Here is a 14,812-nt window from a genome sequence, read left to right as displayed (position 1 = left end):
TAACAACTTATTAATACAAGTGTTTATTTATTTTAATAAGATTGTCATTGTTATTAAAATGGCAACTCTTGGCAGTCAAATTGGTAAACTCCAATTTTTAAGTAAATATATTTGTTCACAAAGGTAAACATTATTTTCTTATTTATAATCTTTAATTTATTGTTATTGCTAATCTATTGTCATTTTCTTTAAATATTAAATTTTAATATTTTAAAATACAAACAAAAATATGTACAAGTAAAACCTAACCAAACTATTGGTACTATTATTATTATTTATTTTACAGTGGATCAAGATTATACAGTGTGTTTCCACCAACATATATCAAGCCAATATTTAGAAAAGATGAACAAGCAATCCTGGAGCAAACTGGAGAAGCTGAAAAAATTGCTCATGTACCAATTAAACCAGCAATGGGTGCTGAAACATCATCTGAATTTTATGACCCTATTGTTGCGTATGTATTATCATAAAAAAAATCATTGTCTTTAATTTAACAAATAAATTAATGTAAAATAATTACTCCAATAAATGATTAAATATTTTCTTGCAGTAAATTTACAAATTATGTATTGAGAAAAGGAAAAAAAAGACTTGCAAGAAGTCTTGTTAGTGACACATTTGAAAATATTAAAAGAATTCAATTGAAACGTTATCACAAAGCATCCCCTGAACATAGAGATCAAATTATATTGGATCCAGCTAAAATACTTCACAAAGCTGTTGTTAATTGTACTCCAGTTATGCAGCTAGAAAAAATGAGACGTGCAGGAACAGCATACCCGGTTGATATACTTTTACAATTTTTAATTATCATAATTTTAAAATACAACTTATATATTTTATTTATAATTTATTTTTTTAATGTTCAGGTACCTGTACCTGTTTTGGAAAATCGTCAAAGATTTTTGGCAATGAATTGGCTGATCCAAGCAGGCCAGAATAAAGAAGGAGAAGTTCCATTTTCAACAAAACTTGCTAATGAACTTATTGATGCATCAAACAATCACGTAAATTAATTTTATAATTTTTCCTATAATTTATTTATCAATTGTTTAATTAATAATTTTTTTATTTTTATTATAATTTCAGGGAAGTGTTGTTAAGAAAAAACAGGATCTTCACAAACAGTGCGAAGCCAATAGATCATATGCTCATTACAGATGGTCATAAATAATTTTATAAAAATGTTTTCTTTATCATTGTAAAAGAAAGTAATAATAATAATACATAATTAATTAATTAAAAAATTTATTTTTTTATTCTACAATAAATATAAAATTAGCGAGTATATAATTTCATATATTTTGCTTCATCAATAACTTTACCATCAACAAATATTTTTAAATTTAATTTTAAATTATCAATGCTAACTTTGTTAAATAATGGAAATAATTTATGTTTTGTTTCTGGAAACCATACATCATCATAAGTTGTATCGATATCATGTCGTTTACCAAAATATCCAACATATGATATTTTTAATTGATCAGAATTTTTTTTAGCATAAATATATCCAATGACATTTGTACAAAAGAGACCAATACCATGACAAAAAAATGCAACAGAGCCAGCTAAGATTAGAAAAAAAAAATTAATAAAATATTATTAATAATTGATTATATAAATTGACAATTATAATTAATAAAAAAATTACCAATAACTGCAAAACCTAAAGAACCATCAGTTGGAAGAAGATTCATAACCTCCAGGCCATTAGCAATTGGAAAACCAACTCCAAAAAGTATTGTTGATCTTAATTTCATTCGATTTAATAAACCAACATTTGTTATTGAATCAAAACTGTATATAACATCATATTCTGGAAATTTTTTTGAGTTAATAATTGGATCTTTAGGTATCGCCAAACGTTCTGTTGCTGCTGCTGGACCAAGTGATGAATACGTCCTGAAGATTGATTTTTTCAAGATATTTGTTCTTACAATATTTGACAACAGTGTCATTTTTCTTTTGTTTATTTTATACTATTATTTTATTATTAATTTTTTTTAAACAATAACTCTATTTAATTTGTTGATTGTTGTTGATTTTTTTTTTTTTATTTTGGCAAAGAGAATTTTATAAGAGCCGAGAGGGCGCTTAGATCACGAGAGAGGAGAGAGTAAGAGAGAGAAAAATATGGACAGAATTGAACACGTGCGTTATCATCATAAAAATTAAAAACAATTTTTATATTTATTAAACATTTTGTTTTATTAATGTTAATGAATTATTTACAAATTAAAAAATGAGTTCTCCAAATATAAAAGAAGCGTAAGAATAATTTTTTTTTTAATTTTAATATATTAATTTAAATGTATAAATTAAAATTATAAATAAACATTGATATTTTTTAGGTTCTCTGTTGAAGCAAAGCATTCTCCTTTTTTTACCGGTGGAAATATTGAAGTAAGTTTAAAATAAACCTGTTGATATAAATATTAATTTAAAAACAATAAATAAATTTATAATTATTAATTTTATAGTGGAGCCAAGATGGAGATTATGTGCTATGTCAAAATGTTGGAAAAATTGAAGTTTTATCAGTAAACAAAGGTATTGTAATACAACAATTAGGAGTAACTGAAAATCCTGAAGATGAAGATGTAATAAATAGTTTTACACTTAGTGATGATTTTACTCAAGTAATAAGTCATCACAAAAGTGGCTTATTTAAAATGTGGTCACCATTAGATGGTAAATTGATAAAAGTATGGAAGTCAATACATCTTGGTCCAGTACCACAAATTGCATTAACATCAAATAATGAAATAATGGCATCTGGTGGTGCTGATTCAAGTGTTAGAATATGGAATTTACAACATCATTCATGTGTATTAAATTTAAAAGGAGTCATGCAAGGTGTAACAAGTGTTTTAAAATTTTATCCAATTGCTGAAAAAAATTTAATATTTGCATCTGGTGATGATACAAAAATCCACTGTTGGGATTATACAACAAGTAAATTAGAAAAATCATTTTCTGGACATTTTAGTAAAGTAACTTGTTTGTCATTTCATGATGATGGTATTCATATGGTTAGTTCTGGTCGTGATAAAGTATTAATTCTTTGGGATATTGAAAAAGGTGTATCAATAAGAGTTTTACCAGTATTTGAATCTGTTGAAGGAACATTTATAATACCATCAAGCTTTATATTTCCAAATATTGTTGATAAAAAAACAGACAGTATTTATGCTGCATCTGCTGGTGAAAAAGGTACTGTTGATATTTGGGAATTAAAAAAAGGAGCTAAAATTTATTCACAAGTAAGAGATGGACCATCAATAACTCGTTTATTATTTAATCCAAAACTTAAAGCATTTTGTTTTGCAACTAATGATAATAATATAATTATTCATTCACTTGAAAATTTTGAATGTTTAAAACAATTTGTTGGTAATAATGATGAAATATTGGATATTGTTTATATTGGTGATGGTGGTACACATGTAGCTGTTGCAACAAATAGTTGTGATATTAAATTATATGAGCTAACAACAATGAGTTGTCAATTATTAAAAGGACATAGTGAAATTGTTTTATCACTTGCTACTACTCCTGCTAATTTAAATTTAATGGCTTCATCAGGAAAGGATAACACAGTCAAGCTTTGGTTGATGTGCAAAGAGACTAAAAAAATGTCATGTATAGCTTCTGGAATGCGACATACAATGTCAATTGCTTCAATTGCATTTTCACAAGCATCTGCAACATTTTTAACATCAGTTAGCCAGGATCAATGTCTTAAATATTGGGATTTACCAAATAAAATTTCAATCAACGATTCAGATTTAAGTCTAAATGCAACAAATACTGTTATGGCACATAGCAAAGATATAAATTGTGTAACAGTATCACCAAATGATAAACTCATAGCCACTGCATCTCAAGATAAAACTGCCAAGCTATGGGACACAGATGGATTAAAATTACTTGGTGTATTTAATGGTCATCGTCGTGGTGTTTGGTGTGTAAAATTTTCACCAATTGATCAAGTATTATTAACATCATCAGCTGATTGTACAATTAAACTTTGGTCACTCAAAGATTTAAGTTGTTTAAAAACATTTGAAGGACATGAATCATCTGTTCATCGTGCTGAATTTATATCACGTGGTATGCAAATAATAACATCAAGTGCTGATGGATTATTAAAAATTTGGAGTGTTAAAACATCTGAATGTATTACAACACTTGATGAACATGAAAAACGTGTTTGGGCATTGGCAGTTAGTCCAAATGAAGAAAAATTAATAAGTGGTGGTAGTGATTCATTTTTAATTATTTGGCGTGATGTTACTCAAGAAAATCGTGACAAATTAAATTCTGAACGTGAACAAATGCTTTTGGATGATCAAAAATTAAAAAATCTTGAAGAATCACAAGATTTAATTGCTGCATTGAGACTTGCATTGAAACTAGAAAGACCATTCAAAGTTTTAGGAATCATTGAAAATATTATCAAAACTGGTGATACAAATCTTCATGATTCCATTCAAGAATTAAAACCTGAATATAAAGATTCTCTTTTAAATTGTGCTTCAACTTGGAATATGAATGGAAAACATTCTCATATTGCTCAGGTAAAATCAATTAGTCATAATTAAATAAATATAAAATAAACTAAATGAATAATAATATTTTTTAAATATTTATTTTAGCTTGTCATCAATGCATTGTTGAAAGAAATTGGAAGCGGTGATTTTGAAGCAACTGGTTTACCTACAACCTTGGAGACACTTATTCCCTACACAGATCGTCATTTTTGTCGTTTAACAAAACTTTTGCAAGAACTTCATCTTATGAAGTACACAGCTATAAGAATGAAACCACACACGTAAATTTTATTTAATTTTTTTGTTCAATATATAAAAAATAAATTACATTTTTTTTTTTAAATTAATTAAATTTTTTATTACGTTTATTTCTTATTTTTAATTTATGAATCATTATGAGTTGGTGGGTAATCAAGTAAGAAAAAGGAAAGTCATAAATTGTCAACAGTATGACAAAAAATAAATAATAAAGAAAAAAAAATATATATCTTGGTGGTTTGTTTGAACGTTTTGTCAGAAGGTAAGCGAACACGTGAGAATAATTAAAGCTTATTTAATCTAACAAAGGTTTGTGTATTATCAGAGCTTTTTTTTTTTTTTTTTACACTGATATCAATGTTTCTTTTCTGTTCATTATTTATTTATTTTTTTTTTTGTTATTTGGTTTTTATGTAAGTGTATTTGTAGATGATGGAATGTGTACGTTTGACAAGCAAATTGCCGCAAGTGGGAATAAAGTGTTTTATTTTAGCGCTTGATTGCTCAAGCAAATTTACCTGGCCAGATACTACGACTTTTTTAGTCAACCGGCAACATCAGTCGGAAGTATCTCAGTTTTTTAATTGCAACTTTAATCATATTTGAATATTCTCCATGGAAATAATAATTTTTTTTTAATTTTAATATAAAAAAAAAACCAAAATATATTTGACAATGCTTTGCAATAGAAATATCATTATTTTTTTAATTTTTCTTGTGATTAATGTGATTGATTTTGCATCGAGTATCATCAGCCCGTAAGTCACTGTTTTTCGAAATTTTATTTATTACAAATTTCTTTTTTATAAAAATGCAATTTATTTATTTATTTTTTATTAATTAATTTTTTTTTTTCACTACAATTTATTAGCTATTTAAAAAAATATATATATTTTGATGATGCTGGGTTAATTGATTGTTGTATAACTTTTTTTGTAACGAGCATCATTTTAATGTGTGGTTTACCACAAAATTAATTTTTCAATTGGTTATTCATTTACAAGCAAAAGATCTTTCAACGATTATTAGTGCATGAAACACGCGCGTCCTTGCTTATGTTAACGAAAAGTGACAAATAAAAAATTTAATTAAAATTAAAAAAAAAAAAAAGAGATTACTCGAAGGTCTCGATGAAAATATTTATAACTGTTTAATTAATCAAGGTCATACAATTAGTGTTTTATTTTTAAAAACATTTTTTTTCTTAAATTATTATCTCACTGTCAATATTTCCAAACAATTATAAACATTTTTTTTTTCTTTCATTAAAAATATTATTATTAAATTAATAAAATTTACTGGTTAATTTATTTTTACATAAAACAGGGTGTCAAGTTAAATTTTCAGTTGTACAAATAAAACCTCGATGAAATCTCGCATTGAGTTAAAAAATAAAATTAAAAAAAAAAATTCTTTTTATTTTAGATATCTTGACAGTAATTATTTATAGTCTTATTTTTTTTTTTTATAACACAGATTGTCTTGGATGATGAGCTAAATTAATAATGTAAAGTTTAAATATGATAACTGAGAGAATTATAAAAAAAAAAAAAAAAATTACGATGTCAACAAAATCAGTGACTAAGACACATTATCTTGAAAACTCATGACGATTGTTTGCTCTTGCTTCTCAATCAGTGCTACATTATTCAAAATACTTGTCCTTTTTAAAAACAGATAATTAAGTCACTTTTATTGTTCATTTTTTTTTCTATTCAAGCATTGTATTATCATGAAGTATGACGTCTTGATGAAAATTTATTTGTCATTCAGAAAAACATGTTGATGCTAATAGAAAAATCGAAACACATGTCAATTTTTTTTTCTAAAGTATTAATTATTTTTCATTCATCAATCAACTATTACAATTTTTTAACAAATAATTACTTAGTTTATATTTTTAAATATAAATTAATTTAAAAACTGAAATGTATTTATAAAAATACTTTCAGAGTTTTTGTTATTAAAAAAAAAAAAGATTGATAATTATATTTTTAAAAAATTATAAATAGAACTTCAGCAGCAACAACAAATTGTCCAATTCTTGATGGTGCTAGTCACTTGACACAAACGGAATTACTTCAAGAATTGACTAATGAATGTCGGTACGATAAATTGATGAGGCCACCCGGTGAGATCAATGCAAGTGACCCGATTCATGTTGTCTGCAGGGCCAACATATACACAATCAAATCCAACATGGCTAAAACACTGGTAACCCAATTGCTTCAACTACTTATCAATATATAACATTATTTTTTTTTCTTATTTTTACCAAATAAATTTTCAAGTCTATAATTTTTATTTTATATTTTTAAATATCTAAAATTTAACATGAATAAATTTGCAGTAAAAATAACATTTTTTAATTTAAAATAAACTCCTTTTTTTTTACAGCAATTTGATGTACACATGATGCTCCAGTTTCGTTATCGTGATCCTAGATTGAGGTATGCAAATATTGCACCAGGTTTTACACAGATTATTGGAGGTCAAGCAGCAAATGATATGATCTGGACACCAACAGTTTTTGTTGCAAATGAAAGAAGTTCAGCAATTATGGGAAATTCAGTAAAAGATTTACTTCTTTCTATTGATCCAACTGGTATGGTCATACTAAATACAAGGTAATTTAATTTATAACAATACAATAAATTAAAATTATATTTCTAAATTATTATTTAATGATTATTTAAAGACTCGAGGCAACACTCAACTGTGGTATGAGATTAGAAAAATTTCCTTTTGATGTACAAGAATGTCCACTTGTTTTTGAAAGCTGTAAGTTTATTTAAAAATAAATTTTTCTTATTATTATAATTTTTAGTATTAAATAAAAATGATTTATCAATCAAGGGACTCATAATGTACATGATATGAAATTAGACTGGGATGAATCACCAGTTGTTCTTGCAAAAGAGCTTCATTTGACAGAATATCGACTTGTTGAAAAATGGGTCAATGATACCGAGACATCATATACAGCTGCGCAACAACACTATGGTCATTTTGGTAAATTTATGTTGAATCAAAAAAAAAAATACAAAAAATAGATTGACATAAATTAATTGATGTTTTTTACAATGATTATTTACAGCTGGTAATTTTAGCTCGATTAGTATTACATTTAAACTTGCAAGAGAAATGGGATTTTTTGTTATGGATTATTATATACCCTCAATACTTATTGTCGTTATATCATGGGTATCATTTTGGCTTCATGCTGATGCAAGTCCACCGAGAATTGTTCTTGGTACAAATACAATTCTTGCATTTATGACATTAGCATCAAAAGTTGAAAATTCATTACCAAAAGTATCATATATTAAAGCAAGTGAAATATGGTTTTTAGGCTGTACAATTTTTTTATTTGCTGCAATGGTTGAATTTGCATTTGTCAATACAATTTACAGAAGAAAGTAAGTAATAATTAGGTAATTAAAATTTTTTTAAAATCATGCTAAATATTTTAATTTTATTAACAGAAAAAATGTACCATTAAAAAAAGTAAATAGTAAGTATATTCTTAAATCAACATTAACACCAAGATTAGCAAGAAAACAATTTCAAAAAAATACAACTGGTCTTGAAAGATCACGTTCTTGGTCATCATTGGATCATGGAAATCACATTGAACATGATTACACAAGTCAAAATTATTTAACAGTTCACGTAAGTATTATTAAACACTTGACAAAAGCCGCCCAATAAAATTTAATTATTAATTAATTTATATTTGAAAATATCAACAGAGTTTTCCGAGTACAATAAACATACCATCAGTTAGAATTGAGGATAACAATGAAAAAGAAAAAGATTGTTCTGGCTCTGTTGAAACACTTGAAAGTCCACCAAGAACACGTAAATCATTTGCTCGTCGCCCAACATTAGCTAAACTAAGTAATTTTACAACAATGACACCACAACAAGTAGCACAATGGATTGATAAACGCAGTAGAATTGTATTTCCACTTGCATTTATTATATTCAATATTGTCTACTGGTCATTTATTTATATATAAAAAAAAAATATTATTAATTTAAAATACACAAATAGAAAGTGTAAGTAAAATTGTCTGTAAATTACATTTTTTATTTAAAAAAATCAACAATAATATATTTTATTTTATTATTATTATTTATCGTGTCATTTAAATAGAACAAATTTACAATAAGCTTAGACCTTGACCCTACCATGATCATTGACATTGTCGTTGTAAATCATAACACCAATTGGCTCTAGGATCGTACAGAGACCTTCTATTCAAGTTTAAACTATACAATATCATATCAATAGCTTTACATGATGGATTGAGGACGTCATATTTACTATTCAAATTATAATTATATACTGTGTCATTTCTTATACCTTATTTTATTTTTTATTTATTTATTTTTTTTGTATTTTATTCCTTTTTGAATTCAATTTTATAATATAAATATAAAATAATTATCCTATAAAATAAAGTATATTATATTTATTTATCAGAGTCAATCAATAACACATAATTTTTTTGAATTCATTGTTGAAAATTAAATGCAGGAAAATATGATTTTAATCAATAACTAAAATATTATTATTTTTTTTTTTTTCCCTCAATAATTTTTTATGCTTGTTATTTTTAAATTAGAAATAATAATTTTATTCATTCTTTTTTTTTCTTTTTCTAACAAATGGTAAATCTGTTTATTAAGATATCTGGAAGGTCGTGATCAAAGATTTTAAATTTTCGTGCGTCACGCAAGTTTTTTATTTTTATATATCCCTTGTTTTTTTGGAATATATTTTATTTTACAATGCAAGACTATGTTTTATTATCAGACAACTTGAAAAAAAATAAATAAATAATATGCACGTGTTACTTGAAAATATTTTATTACTTTATTTTAAATAATTTTAAAGGATATTTTTATTTAACGACTCTGAGTATAAGCATTATATTTTTATAATTATGTGTTTTTTTTTTTTTAATTTAAATATTTTTTTTTGCGCATAATTTTTATAATATATTATTGTAAAATTATGTGACTAATGGAATATTTGTATTGATCGTTTTGACAAATGACCATTTTGTTGTCTCTTTAAATGTTTTTTTTTTTCCTCGCACTTTAACATTATTTTATCAATTTTTTTTTTTTCTATACTTAAGATAAATAACTCAACATTTTTTTATTTTTTTTCAAAATGATGACTATTATTTTTCCATCATTAAATTTTAGCTATTTTATCAATACATGTGTACTAAATAATTTTGATAAAAAAAAAAAAATTTACAATATGTATATGACAATAAAAATTAAATAAATTATAAAGATTAATTTTTATTAAATAATAAAAACAAAAACGCGGGTAGTATTTGTATTATTTACTTATGCAAAAATAAAAAAAAAGTGGGTAATGTTTATTTATGCGAAAAAAATAATGCTTATAGTGCTGATTGTGTGTCAATATTCACAGGGTATATAGGGGTATCTTTTAAAACGACTGTGAAAGTTACGAAAGTATATACAAAATATAAATATAAATATATTTTTACAGCGAGTCATTGTTGATTATCTGAAATATATTGTCTAGTAGTCGTTTTTGTTTAACTTGACTTGCGCAAAGTATCAGCATATACATTATGTCCAGTTTTTTAAGCTTTTTTTTTTTTCAACAGTAAAAACTTCAGTTGGTTCTCGCACTTTCAACGGTCAGCACAACCCCTTCAAGCTCACCTTGTTTATCACCAAGGGGAAAAAAATATATAAAAAAAAAATAACTTTACACATACGAAATATTAACAGACTAAAATTATTACTAATAAATAAATTTATAATTCATCAATTACATCTTTAACTATGTTTAATGCATTATTAATTAAACATAAATTATTTTCATTGTTAATATATATGTAAATTAATTTATGATGGTTTAAAAGATATTATTGTCAAAGAAAAATAACAATTTTTCACAATGAAAATGACCCAGTATAGTAGCAGTGGAAGTGGAAGTGGCGATAATTCCAGTGGAAGTGTTCAACGTCATAGTAAAGATCGTGGAAATGTACCAAGTGATGAAAAATTAACGGTAATAAAAAATAATAAAAAAACAATAATTTTATATTATTTATAAATAATTAATTTAAATTAAAATTTCATTGATTGTTTTTATAAAATTTTTTATAAAAATTAAATATTAATAATTTCATATTAAAAAAAAAAAAAAAAGAAATGATTCATTTGTAAAATAAAAAAAAAATTTAGATAATAATAATTAATTCAATCGCGTGTGCAGTATTCGAGCAACAATCGAGCAATAAAATAAAACCGATATTAAAAACGAAAGAGTTTTGCAGTTTGTTTGTTTCGTTGAAGCAAATATCTGCAGAAAAAAAATACATAATCGATAATAGGTCCTTGTGTGTTAAGCTCCATGTTATTACGATAGTTCATTGATAATAAATTATTGATAAAAAGGTTTTTATTTTTTTATTTTTCGATTTAGGTTGCTGTAAGAATCAAGCCATTAAGAATTGATGAGACAGGTCCGAGAGCTTTGCACGCTGTTAATAACAAAGTAAGTAAATTAATAACTCAATTATGTTTTCGTCAATTTACTCTTTAAGCTTTTTTTTTTTTTTTTTTTTTTATAAAATCAATAAACACTTATTTTTTAATTTGTCAATTTTGTTTTATTTTCTTACATGTGTTTTATGAAAACACTGTGAAAATAAACATTGTCAAATTATATTGAATGACAAGTTAACTATTCGAATAAAAAAAAAAATAATAATAATGGATTATGCATGATGAATAATCCAAGAAGGGGGAAATATTCATAACATCATTTTTAGTGATGATATCGAGCTGATTATTTTATATGATACCAACAACTTTTTCCACGTGACAAGTGATTTTTTTTCTCTTTTTTTTTGTTTTTTTTTTTAGTTGTTTTTATTGATAATACATATATGAAGTAGGGGATTCCTGAAATTTATTAAAAATTCATGATATTTATCATCAATATTTTTTCCATCTGCATGATTAGAAAAAAAAGATTAACTAAACAAATATTTATAAATTAAATATTTAATGTTTTTTTATATAGACAGTTATGTTGGATGATTTAGAAATGGAAAAACAAAAACGTAATACTCCACGTCGTTATTTGTATGATTTGGTACTTGGTGAAGAATCAACACAAGAAGAAGTATACGAAGGAACAACAAAAACACTTGTTCAAGATATTATAAATGGTTACAATGCAACTGTATTTGCATATGGAGCAACTGGAGCTGGTAAAACTCATACAATGGTTGGTAACCCAAGTGATCCAGGAATAATGGTTCGTGCATTGAATGATATTTTTCTTGCACGTAAACAAATACCAGAAGCAGTTGATTTTGAGGTGAGCTATATATATATATATATTAAATTTTAATAACAAATATATATATGTATGTAAATGGATTATAGGTAACAATGTCATATCTTGAAATATACAATGAAAATATACGTGACCTGTTGAACCCAAATACGGGTTATTTAGAGTTGCGTGACGAATCACGAGGTCGAAATGTTCAAGTTCCTGGTCTCACTGAACTTTCGACAAATTCAACTGAAGAAGTAAATTTTTTTTAAAATTAATAACAGCTAAACACGAGTAAATTTATGAATGAAAATTTAAATTAAAAAAAAAAAATGGATTTCAGGTAATGAAGATACTTCAACGTGGAAATATTGCACGAACTGTTGAGCCAACATCAGCAAATGAAACGTCATCAAGAAGTCATGCATTATTAAGTGTATCAGTTAAACAAACAACAAGACCAGCATCAAGTAAAGATATTCGTCATCGTGCACGTGTAAAACATGGAAGACTATTTATGATTGATCTTGCTGGTTCTGAAAGACTTAAACAAACAAAAGTAAGTATTAAAAAAAATAAAATGTAATTGCTGATGTAATATGATAGTGATAAATATTTATAGAAATAATATAATTTTGATTTGATAACAATAAACTGACAAATAATAAAGTCAATTTTTACATTTAAGAATCATGGTAAACGTCTACAAGAAGGTGCACATATTAATAGATCACTTCTTGCACTTGGTAATTGTATAACAGCATTATCAGTTGGTGCACGTTATGTTAATTATCGTGATTCAAAATTAACAAGACTTTTAAAAGATGCATTGGGTGGTAATTGTCGTACAGTTATGATTGCAAATGTATCACCAGCATTAATACACAAAGAAGAAAGTAAAAATACACTTATGTATGCTGATCGTGCTAATCGTATTACAAATAAAGTTGAAAGAAATACAATTGTTGATGTTAATTATCATGTAACACAATATCGTGATATAATAAGTGATCTTAAAAATGAAATATCAAGATTACGTACAAAAGTAAATGATCCAATAAATAATACTAAAAATATTACTAAAGAAATTGATACAACAAAATCAAGTGATTTACGTAATTTACGTGAAAAAATTGTATCTGCATTTAAAGAACAAATGAGATTACGTAGAAAATTAATGGAACTTGATAGTCATTTATTGGGTTTAAATATTGCTGCTGAACAACAACATGCAATAATATCACATTGGGAATCACGTAATAATAAACTTTATAGATCAAATAAATCAATGCAAAAAAGAAAATCAAGTGCTGATAGTCAATTTGATGAAGCTGATAATGAAGATTCAGCTGATGATCGTGAAATTGATGATTTAACTGTACAATCAGCATGGAATGAATTAAATGAAATAAATAAAGAACAAGAACGTTATTCAGAAATGCGTTCATTAACTGAACGTGAATTAGAAAATTGTCGTCAAAAAAGTACAGCATTAGAAGATGAATTACCATCAAGAATAAATTCAGAAGAAGAAAAAGAATTATTAGCACTTATGTTACGTGTACATGAATTAGAAGCTGATAAAATGATGTTACAAAGTGAAAGATTAGTTAAACAACATGAATTACGTAGACGTGAATTATTATTATTACGTTATGATCGTCAGAGACAAATATCTGATGAAATAATAACACGTCAAAGAAGAATAATGGAAGATGGAAGAATTTTACTACCATCAGATTTACAAGAATTATATGTTATGTATCAACAAGAAATTCATGCTGCAGCATATAATGATAGTAATCTTGTTGATTTATCAGTATCATCAATGCTTTTTAATAATCGTTTACCACCAATATCATCAAGATCAATGCATTTTGATAGTATGGATGATAATAGAATAACAAGTAGCTCAACTGATTCTGATTGGGAATCACCATTGCCAATTATACCAGAACCACGTGAGCAAGAAGATCCAGATATGATACAAGTTGTTAAAAATTCATCAAATATACTTTTTCCACCAATATCATCTTCATCATCATCAAATTATGTTGAAAATAAATTACGTCGTATTGCAAGTGATCATAATGTCAATGCAAGAATTAAAAAAAATCAACGTGGGCTTCGATTGTCTTGATTTAATTTTTTCAAATAATTAAGCTACATGTTACAAGTACCTGAAAAGAAAGGAAAAATTTAATGTCATTAAAAATCATACAACTACATAACATCTTTATAAAAATATATTTATATAATTAATGGAAAATTATTATGAAAAAGAAAACTATAAAATATTTGTTAAATTTAATTTGTAAGGTGATGCTGGATCATCATCAATGATTTAAAATTATCTAAATTGTTTTTTTTCAATAGTCTTATTAGCTTCCAAGTTCTGCTTCCTTATTTTATCCATTATAATAATTAATTACATTTAAAGAGATTAACACTCAGTATACGAAAAAAAAAAAAAGAAAAGAGATTTTAGTAATTTAAAAAGTATTATTTTATTTGTTTGTTAAAATTATATTCATGTTTTTTGTGTTTAAATGTTTGATATTAAATTGAGCATTATTTGAATAAATTAATATATCAAAGCTTTATTTATTTATCAATTAATTTATTGTTTTACAAATAAAATGTA

General features: G+C 25.3%; 5 protein-coding genes across 6 annotated transcripts; 4 read left to right on the top strand and 1 right to left on the bottom strand.

Moving 5' to 3' along the window:
- The first annotated feature begins 4 nt into the window (after positions 1-4).
- LOC122852988 (28S ribosomal protein S7, mitochondrial) lies at positions 5-1,245 on the top strand. The gene is made up of 5 exons (XM_044153160.1): positions 5-123; positions 287-457; positions 554-785; positions 873-1,010; positions 1,093-1,245. Exons 1-5 carry the CDS (start codon positions 59-61, stop codon positions 1,171-1,173), a joined length of 687 nt encoding a protein of 228 aa, XP_044009095.1. The 5' UTR covers positions 5-58; the 3' UTR covers positions 1,174-1,245.
- Positions 1,235-2,091, bottom strand: LOC122852992. The gene is made up of 2 exons (XM_044153166.1): positions 1,658-2,091; positions 1,235-1,574 (listed from the first exon to the last, which is right to left on the bottom strand). The coding sequence occupies exons 1-2, from the start codon at positions 1,962-1,964 to the stop codon at positions 1,282-1,284; spliced, it is 600 nt and encodes a 199-aa protein (XP_044009101.1). The 5' UTR covers positions 1,965-2,091; the 3' UTR covers positions 1,235-1,281.
- A 42-nt stretch (positions 2,092-2,133) lies between these two features.
- Positions 2,134-4,941, top strand: LOC122852953 (transducin beta-like protein 3). Its single transcript, XM_044153105.1, has 4 exons — positions 2,134-2,274; positions 2,358-2,409; positions 2,487-4,586; positions 4,665-4,941. The coding sequence occupies exons 1-4, from the start codon at positions 2,249-2,251 to the stop codon at positions 4,842-4,844; spliced, it is 2,358 nt and encodes a 785-aa protein (XP_044009040.1). The 5' UTR covers positions 2,134-2,248; the 3' UTR covers positions 4,845-4,941.
- Positions 4,942-5,296: 355 nt separating this feature from the next.
- Positions 5,297-9,174, top strand: LOC122852964 (pH-sensitive chloride channel 2-like). The gene is made up of 8 exons (XM_044153118.1): positions 5,297-5,575; positions 6,830-7,031; positions 7,215-7,444; positions 7,516-7,598; positions 7,674-7,829; positions 7,915-8,236; positions 8,303-8,489; positions 8,570-9,174. Exons 1-8 carry the CDS (start codon positions 5,493-5,495, stop codon positions 8,837-8,839), a joined length of 1,533 nt encoding a protein of 510 aa, XP_044009053.1. The 5' UTR covers positions 5,297-5,492; the 3' UTR covers positions 8,840-9,174.
- A 1,159-nt stretch (positions 9,175-10,333) lies between these two features.
- On the top strand, positions 10,334-14,446 carry LOC122852954 (kinesin-like protein KIF19). 2 transcript variants are annotated; one of them, XM_044153106.1, is made up of 6 exons: positions 10,334-10,887; positions 11,305-11,376; positions 11,908-12,207; positions 12,276-12,425; positions 12,512-12,727; positions 12,857-14,446. In XM_044153106.1, the coding sequence occupies exons 1-6, from the start codon at positions 10,774-10,776 to the stop codon at positions 14,306-14,308; spliced, it is 2,304 nt and encodes a 767-aa protein (XP_044009041.1). In that variant the 5' UTR covers positions 10,334-10,773; the 3' UTR covers positions 14,309-14,446. The 2 variants fall into 2 exon arrangements, with proteins under 2 accessions (XP_044009041.1, XP_044009042.1); XM_044153107.1 differs by lacking the exon at positions 12,276-12,425.
- Positions 14,447-14,812: the final 366 nt, after the last annotated feature.

This window comes from Aphidius gifuensis, linkage group LG3, assembly GCF_014905175.1.
Source record: "Aphidius gifuensis isolate YNYX2018 linkage group LG3, ASM1490517v1, whole genome shotgun sequence".
Lineage (NCBI taxonomy): Eukaryota > Metazoa > Arthropoda > Insecta > Hymenoptera > Braconidae > Aphidius > Aphidius gifuensis.
Note: the sequence above shows the minus strand (reverse complement) of the source record. Positions and strands in the feature narration are given on the sequence as shown.